This window comes from Callospermophilus lateralis, chromosome 6 (genome assembly GCF_048772815.1).
Source record: "Callospermophilus lateralis isolate mCalLat2 chromosome 6, mCalLat2.hap1, whole genome shotgun sequence".
In the NCBI taxonomy this organism is placed as follows: domain Eukaryota; kingdom Metazoa; phylum Chordata; class Mammalia; order Rodentia; family Sciuridae; genus Callospermophilus; species Callospermophilus lateralis.
The window spans coordinates 53,541,245-53,550,836 of NC_135310.1; the positions used below are offsets into that span (position 1 = coordinate 53,541,245).

General features: G+C 35.2%; 1 protein-coding gene across 3 annotated transcripts in view; it reads left to right on the top strand.

Moving 5' to 3' along the window:
• Positions 1-5,236, top strand: part of Lama4 (laminin subunit alpha 4) — a 134,506-nt gene extending 129,270 nt beyond the window's left edge. For all 3 annotated transcript variants that reach the window (XM_076858335.2, XM_076858336.2, XM_076858337.2), the window contains 3 exons: positions 394-487; positions 949-1,068; positions 4,769-5,236. In XM_076858335.2, the coding sequence (XP_076714450.2) occupies positions 394-487; positions 949-1,068; positions 4,769-4,914 (360 nt within the window). In that variant the 3' untranslated portion in view covers positions 4,915-5,236. The remainder of the gene's footprint in view (positions 1-393; positions 488-948; positions 1,069-4,768) is intronic.
• Positions 5,237-9,592: the final 4,356 nt, after the last annotated feature.

A 9,592-nucleotide genomic window follows, 5' to 3' on the forward strand; every position in this document is an offset into this window, starting at 1 on the left:
TGCAGACAGTAAGTTAGATGGGAGTCAGGCAGTCTGGCTTTAAGGCCCATAATCTTCAACAATATTTTGAACTTCTTTGTATAACACATTCTATCTTGAGAAATTAAAGGAATTTATTCAATTGCATTTCCTATCATTCCTCTCTCCCCATCTTTTCTCCCTTGTGATTATTTTGCTGTCTCTCCATGGAGCACTCCCAGTTTAAACTATTTCTATTGCCTACCAAAGAGTGACCCCTTGTGTTCAAATTGCAAAGTTACTCATGTGTGGATATTTGTTAAAGAGTATTGTTTCCTTGGGTGGATTTTTGTTTAAGTATTGCTTCAAGAAATTCAGTTTTACAATGACAAGGAGAAATTAAACTAAATTATATAAGTCACCTCTCTTTTGTAGGTCATAGTGAAAGTCAACAATGGCATCAGAGACTTTTCTACCTCAGTGACACCCAAGCAGAGTCTCTGTGATGGCAGATGGCACAGAATAACAGGTGAGAAAATACAGGTGTCCTGGGTGTCCTTTACAAAGATGAGCCTGCACACCCACCTGAGAAATGATGGCCTGGCAGAATTTATGTGATATGCATGACGACGATGGATGATAATCTAAACGTGACCAAGAGAAGTGTTATTATATAATTGTGTATATTGAATACACATATGATTTGAAATATAAATGTTGCCAAAATAGTGGAGTTGTTTACATAATAACTTATGAAGCAAAAAAGTAGCGCAAGAGTATCCTAAATATTTTCCCTTTTGAAGGAAAATTTTAGTGATTGCTCAGTTAGACATTGTTAGACTTAATATATTGACATCTTACTGATATAGGAGAAAGTGTAGGGTATTATTCTGGAATAAATAAAATCATTGTTGTGATAAATTATTCTCTTCATTCTCACTCTAGTTCCATTTATGACCAGTCTTTGCCCAATATTTCACTGTATTTCAGTTATTAGAGATTCAAATGTGGTTCAGCTGGATGTTGACTCTGAAGTGAACCATGTGGTTGGACCCCTGAATCCAAAACCAGTTGATCACAGGGAGCCTGTGTTTGTTGGAGGTGTTCCAGGTAAGCATTGTTTAAAACAAATAAGTTTCCAAATAAAAAAAATAGTAAGTTCTTATGATTTTAATTATGATATTAAGAAGTAAGCCATGTGTTTTCATAATTCACCTAATAACTCAAAGGATTTTATGTCCTCTAATAGGAAAAGCAAACAGAAAATTGTGATTTCTTATCCAAGAAGCACATAAGAACTGGTGTTATAGCCAACAAATATTACTCACATCTTGATGTTTTTGCTTATTTTTTGTCTCCTTTTACATATCCTACATATACACAAACACACATTGAACCTCTATTTTATCCCTAACACCAAAAAAAACCCTCATTTTCTAATACTGCTCTAAGATCTGAAAACCTTGAGGATTAAAATTTTGCTATTAATTGTTCCCCTTCTATAAAAGGAAAAAATGTGGAGTACCCCACCCCACCCCATCCAGGATTAGTCTAAATTGTGAAAACAGCTGCAGACCATAAGTTATGTTGTTCTTGTTCCCTAGGAGAGGTTCCCAGCTGCAATTCTATAAACATCATCATTAGCATCACCTTGTCTTCTGCCAAGAATGGCATATAATTCAGGACAGTGATAAAAGCATACTTATACCACTCCCCCACACACAATCATTTTAAACCTCTAGAGCAGGGACCATGTCCTTATGTTGAATGTGATTGTTGTTTTTACACATTTCACTACCTTGAAAAGACTGAAAGCTTTTAGGAATAGAATATATATAATTTCTGCATCTGGAATTTGGTGGAGATTTTAATAGTCTCCTAACTAGATTATTTTAGATTTCCCCACATCAAGACAGCCAAGAGAATGAAAAAGCATAGATCAAATAAAGCATCTCAACTTGGGTCCCCCAAAATAGTAGTAATTAAGTACTCCTCTCCTTTGTAATGCAAATATTTCAAAGGTCAATTTTAACAATGATAGTAAATCAGGGATCAAAAGAAATACTTAAGACCCTCACAAAGCAACCTTTCCTTTCTTTCACTTCCCTACCCACCTCCCATTGCCATTCCCTAGTTCTGTTGTCCTGTTCCTGGCTTTGGTTCTGAAAGGAATTCAGCAAAGGTCTCTACTTCACTTCATGCAGATGGAGTGTGAAAAATGTCTCACATCCTTCCTTATATTTCTGAGTATTGCTTCCTTCCTAAAAATTACAATGTAGTTTAAAATATTTCACAGGTTCCTAAGGGTCCACAGGATCAAATTCAGCATAACAAGCAAGGTCCCTGATCATCTGTCCTCACCTTCCACCTACCTCTGGGATCTCCCCATACCTTCTGGGACTTGAAGTTTCCTAAATTTTCAATGGTGCTCTCTTAGCTCCAGGCTTTTGCACAAGTACACAGGGCTACAGTTTCTGAAAAATATTGTTCTTTCTTTCTTCCTCTAGTACCTTTATAGAGAACAGCTTCTCCCACTCCCCACCTCCCCAACCTAATTCCTTACTGACCTTTAGGATTCAGCTTGGGCTTTTATTTACACATGCCCATCTCCTGAGGATGTGTATGCATACCAGTGTTGTAGCATTATCACAAAATGCTGTCAAAGCTAAGCAGTACACCCCTTGCTGCCAAGGACCATGACTTCACTCAACACAGAGCCTTATGGAGGGTCTAATAAGCATTGTGCTAGGCCCCCAGGATGTGGATAAAACAAGCATAGGCTTTCATCCTGGAAGTTACAGTATTTGTTCTTCCCTCTGTACCCCAAGTGCTTACCCATCATTCAAACAAATATTTCTCTTTGATTTTTGTTGGTTTGTTTTTACAATCTGATGCTAGCATCCATCACACACTGCTTCCATTAAGCTCTACAGACTGGGTGGACAAGATGTAGCTAACATCAAATTCAGCCTATCCAAAACATAATAGCAAATTTTAGCTAATGAACCAACACACAGGAACTAGCAGGGTAGGGTGTTCTAACCACCAGCCCACTGCCACAATGCAGCTTTTAATTCTATCTAGGAAACATGCCAGCAAGCATAGAACAAAAGCAATTATAATTTAAGCTAAATGTAATTAATTATATCCTTTTGAGCTATTCCATATTAATTCTATTGAAATCACATCAGAAACCTGGGCATTAATAAAACCCCTATGTACCTTGAATTCTCTTGGAATCCCAGTCAGTCATACCACTCAGAACTCTGCTGACTCATTATTTCTACCACCAAAAAAATAATGAATAAAATTCATAAAACTACTATACAAAAAGAGTCAACTTCATTGTATGATAATTTAAAAATTAAAGTTGAAAATTAGAAAAAACTTTTAAGTTAATGGAGCCCACACATGGATCTAACCATTCACTTTTCTTTTATGAATTCTTCTTTATATAGTCATGGGAAATTGAAAATGTTCCCTCTTAAAAACATGCATTGACTTTATCAATTACTTAGGGTCCTGAGGAACCTTTATGTCACTACTTACAATTAATTGTGTGGTATGTTATGCAAACCATAATTGCTGTATCAATTATTTTCTCCACATGATTTCTTCCATGAACCAAAGTGTGGAAAACGTGGGCAGAATCAAAACCCATGTTCTAAATATAGTCTACAATGTGGGCCAAAGCATTAGATGTTTCTACTCCTTATAATCTTTCCTATTCACTCATTTTTATTCGGATGAAATATAATAAGCAGACTTGAAGAATATATTTTTTTCATACTAATCTTGAGGCAAATAAAGGGAACTGATCTCTCAGGCCCCTTCCAAATCTAAAACTCAGTGATTATCATTATAAATATGAAATGCTATTTCTGTGATTTATTTTCAGTACACAACTTCTGTACATTATAACTCTTCATTGCTTAGAAAATTTATTACAGCTGCTTGATGTTTAATTTGCTGTCCTATTTTATGTTCTTTTTCAAGTTACTGATTTCTAAGTGTTTTCCATCTTTTATCTGTTATTGCTCACATAGTTGTTTGTACCTAAGAAGCTTTGACTAAATAGATTTTAATTTTGTGATACTTCTAAGCTCTCTAAATTGCTTTATATTATTTTGATATCATCCCAACACATTTAACCATGTCTGTACAATTAATAAACATAGGCTTCTTCTATGTCTAATTAAGATAAGGAGAGAGAGTCTGCCTGGCATACCACAGGGTACCTGTGCTCACACAAAGACTAGGCTAGTTATCACTACCCTATTTATAGTTCTTAAGCCCTGAACTCAGGAAAATTAAATTTTAGTTTATTTGAATTCATTATTTTCTCATTATATTTCATGAGCTTGGCAAAAAATAGCTCAAAGATGAAGAGTAATGAGATGAATTAACATTATGTCCCAAAGTAGTGTGGAATCTAAAATTTCTTTCCCCCTTCTCAAAAAGCAGAGAAAATAATTGAAGCCCAGGTGAAATTAACTTTAAAAAGCATAGGTAGATTATGAAAATTCACAGCTGAAGCTTTGTGTAAATGGTAAATTTTCACTTTGGAAGATAGCTACAATATACACAGAAATTTGATTACGGAAAGCCAGGCAAAACAATAAAATTACCATATGTTCATATTACTTCAGAAGCAGATGATGTTCCTGAGAGTCAATCCTAACTATATTCCATTTTTAACATACAAATCATTTTGATGATCTGAGCAATTATTATTTTTATCCTCTACCAGGAAGTTATAATTGGGCTTGGAATACCTCCATTGCAAATTTTGCTTTCTTTCTCTTTTCAGAGTCACTACTGACACCACGCTTGGCCCCCGGAAAACCCTTCACAGGCTGCATCCGCCACTTTGTGATTGATGGGCGCCCAGTGAGCTTCAGTAAAGCAGCCTTGGTCAGCGGTGCTGTGAGCATCAACTCTTGTCCAGCAGCCTGACACAACCAAGCACAGTTGCCCAGCATACAGAGTTCTTTAGAGCACTGAAATAAACATAGGGCCAGCCAGGAGGACTAGCAACTTCTCTTCCCGTGAAAGCTCTCATAGTTGAATGGAACTTAAATGAATTATCAGGGTATGGAGGCTTCTTCTCATTTGGATTCCTTCTTTGGATCCAAAATGTCTACAATGGACAACAATTGTATGGGTAGTAAACTTGTATTGAGAGCACACATAATTCCTGCTGGTGAAATGACTGTTCCTGTCTCTAATAAAACAGAAGGGATTCTAAATAAACACTGGCACACATTTTTAAAGTGAAGCTGTATTCTCGGATTCATCATTCTTCTTTCAGGAAAGATAGCTTTCAATCTATACCAAAATATCTTTGTCCCACGCTACAAAGATTTAATAATATGTGTATAATCTAAAATTAGATGATAGATTTGCTTTTCTCCCTTTTACTTGATCTATAAACTTAAGACTATTTTAGTTTTATAGTTGCAAAATGGCAGTATAATTATTTCTAAATAAGAAAAAAAAAATAAACTGATAATTCCTTAAAAGAAAAATAAAATTACATTAAGGAAGGCTCATATATATTATTATTACTATTATCTTATGTTGGTATTACCAAGGACATTCATTACAACAGAGATAACAAAAATTGTAAAATTCAACTCAAAAACATAAAAGTCCTTTTATTAAAAGTTTTTCTTCCACATGCCTGCAACACAACCAATCTTATTTCTAAAATTTTAGAATCTTTTTCCTAAGCATCTTTGTTAATAAAGCCTAGAAAAAGAAAAACAAATTGAATATCTGCTAGAATATTAAAAATACAGAAATTGGGATAAAAAAAATTACATGTGAAAGGATAAACAACTCTAAAGTCCGAATGAGAGAAGACAGGCCCCAAAATCAGTAAAGCAGAGTATACATAAAAGGAATAATTATTGAGGGAAATGAGTATAAATATTTTGAGGAATTACCAAAGGGAGTAAAAAAGTCTCTTAGCTTGAAAGGAACACACACACACACACACACACACACACACACACCTATTTATATCCCCCCACTAATTTTTAATCTCAGATATATAAAGATAACTGACAATATTGATGAAAATAACTACATCTGTTCATAGAGGACTTACTGTCAGCTACCATGATAAGCTAAACTAAACTTCATTGTTTCTGATGTTTGTCATGTTAATCCTTTATGAGACAACATTTGCAGCTCAGGTCACCAGTCCACTGACATTCAGCTAGACCTAGGATCCAGGATTCAAAACAAGGCTGCCTGCCTCCAGCAGCTGCATGACTGCCCCCTTACTTCCCTGCAAGAGGAAGGAAGAATGCTTCCCTTCTAAGGAGAAAGCCTTTTTTTCCTTTTAGTTAAGCTAACATATCAGTACTTCACATAGCAAAAATATAGGTTAAGTGCTCATAGTCATTTTGACCAATCATTTGTAGCTCCTGACAGGTTCAGTGTCCCTTCAAAATGAAGAGGGCCTTGGATACCCTTGGCTTGAAGAATATTTGGGCCTGTGTTCCCCCCTCCTCCTTTCATGGGCAAAACTCCCTGGACAAGAAGAGAATCATCCTGTGGCTTCCCTGTTAAGCCCATTTTATACACTAAGATATTTCTGAATGTAAAACTTCCAGTTTTCTTCCCATCTTGTTGCTATTATCATCATACATTATTTTTATGTTATCCTTCCTACTCATTTCCTTTAATCACCTGTTTTAAAATGAGGAAATGTTTTCTAAGTTTATATATTTTCCATTTCTTGTGCTATATCTATAGATCTAAATTTCTATCACCATTTTCTGTCTGAAAAACTTTTTTGAATCTTTTAGTACAGATCTACTAGGGATGAATTCTCTCAGCATTCATTTAGCTAAAAGTCTTGTCTATTTTCATTCTTGAAAGATACTGCAAACATTGTCTTCTTGAATATATGTTTTCTGATGAAAAGTGTGCTCTCATTATTTTTGTTCCTCTGGTCATTTACTAATCAATTATAAGATTATCTTTTTAATTATGGTATGTTACCGTTTTATTTTTTCCATGTTTCTTCTCCTAGAAAGGAGTTGGTTAAGCTGCTTGGATCTCTTGTTCTTTTCATCATATTTGGAAAACTTGCACATTATTTTTTCAAATATTTCTCTATCTTCCTCCTACCTCCTCCAGGGAAACTTTCTTATATACATGTTAAGAGGGCTTGATGATAAAACACAAGAATTCATGTGAAACAAAATTTATGCTTTTTATTCATTCCTTTTTCTTCATATTCCATTTTGGATAACTTGAACAGCTATGTCTTTTAAGTTCATTAGTATTTTTTCCCATTATCTAGTGTTTAAATTCTATTCACTGTGTATTTTTTCAGATATTTTCATTTTCTAGTTCTACTTAGGTCTTTTCAAAACCTTCCTTTTCTCTCTTCATCATTACAATGATTTCACATCTACTCAAGTATAATGAGTGTATTTATGGTAGGTTATATATTAAAGCTATCATCTATTATTCTATTTTTCTACTGAATGAAGCTTCTCATGACTATGGATTATATTTTCTTTCCTTTTTTGCTTGCCCACTAATTTTTTATTAGATGCTGATCATTGTGGATTTTACATTTTGGGTGCTAGATTTCATTGTAGTTCTTTAAATTTTGAGTTTTCCCACACTTGAATACAGTTAAGGTATTTGGAATCAGTGTTGTCTCTTCAAGTCCTGATCTGAGCATTGTTAGGGCAGATTCAGAACAGCTTTCCCAATCATCCCCCAAGTCCACTCCCAACCCCACTCTGATAATACTTGCTTAAGACTCAAAATCCATGTAATAAAAGAACTTTTCATCATGCTAGTTGAAACACAAATTATTTCCAGCCTTGTATGAATTATATTTTTTATCACTACTCCTTTCCTGTTACTCTTTTTCCCAGTCTTGGGCAATTTCCTGTCTGGGTTTTTCTTTTCTTCCTTTCAGTAGTGTTACACTTTTTATCTGGCATACAATTATGTTACTTAGGCATCATCTTGATTGTCTGAAGTCTTATTTTTAAGCTTTGTTAAAGTTGGTACTCTAGCCTTTAGGCTAGAGCTAATTTAGTCTTCCTATAGAGACATGACTTTTTTTAATCTCTACTCAATATCCCACATGTTCAACAAGGTCTTTTCTCTTTGGTTGGTTGGAACTTGAATATTTCCCAGATGACAGTGTAAGTTATGAGAGTTTATCATTTTATAACTTCATGGCAGTTTTTTTTTCTTTTTTAACTAATATAGTACATATGCATCTATGTACATATAATTATAAGCTAATAGATTTTTCATTTTAAAAAAAGACCTATGTACCTCTTCAGGGACAGTAAGAAACAGAGAATTTTAACTGACCCTAAATCAGTCCTTTGGAGAAAACAATTTCACTGGATGGATGGTGACAGCCATGAAGAGGAAAGGAAAGCAGGCCGAGTCCTGGGTACTACTGCAAGAAGTAAAATAAAACATATAGAGCTGGCCTAGACCTCAAAGGTTATCCTTATTCTTTATCAAGTAAAAAGATCCATCTGAACTTTTTCAATACTGATAGACAATTTCAAGATGACTGGTTGGGACTTGGGGAATAATGTGATAATGGGACATTTTTCCTGTAAAAGATAAGGGTTAAAACCATAGCCCTGACCTCATTAATAAATTTAACCAATAATCTGAGTTCCCATATGAAAGTAGTTAAAATACTTTGCAGATTAACCATGGACTAGGAACTTTTTTGATCTTGGGTATTCTTCCAAAAAGCACAACCCCCAGGGCTCCATTGCTTACCCAATATAATTTTTGGCAGAACATTATCAAAAGATTATCAAGCCATAAATGAGCTAGGGTATTCAGGTGAAAGAACTTAGCAAGTATCAACCTAAATATAAACAAAGGAAGTTAACTTAAAACACATTAAGTATTTAAAATAGGCCCCACCTGAGAAGAAGCAAGATGATAGATTAGGATCATCCCTCACAAAAAATCAATTTGAACAACTATGTACATTTAAAAAAAAAAAAAAACTTCATTAAGACCTAAGTAAACCATGTGAGAGACCCTGATTTCACAAATAGTAAGAAAATTATGCATTGAAGAGAATAGAAAAGACAATTTTCACGTTACCCTCCTAACTGCTGGCAGAACAGCATGGAGAAAATCCCCATCTACTCGGAGGAAGGAGAGGGAAGTAAGCTTAGGAATTTGCCTTGTAATCCAGCACTAGGCCACCACAGTAAAACGTAGCACACCAAGCAGAACCTCTTGACTCAACACCAATACTCAGAGACAGAGCCCCTAGACCTACTTCAACTCAAGATAGGAAACCACAGGGCTGGGGATGTGGCTCAAGTGGTAGCGCGCTCGCCTGGCATGCATGCAGCCCGGGGTTCAATCCTAGCACCACGTACAAACAAAGATGCTGTGTTCGCCAAGTACTAAAAAATAAATATTTAAAAAAAAAATTCTCTCTCTCTCTCTCCCTCTCTTTCTTTAAAAAAAAAAAAAAAAAAGATAGGAAACCACAACTCCAGGAGGATGAGCTTAAGTTCTGGCCTATGTCACCACCAGCAAACTATAGTAGCCTTGGGCCCTGAATAAACCTCAGCAGTGAGCTGGCCATCTGCCTGACATTGTG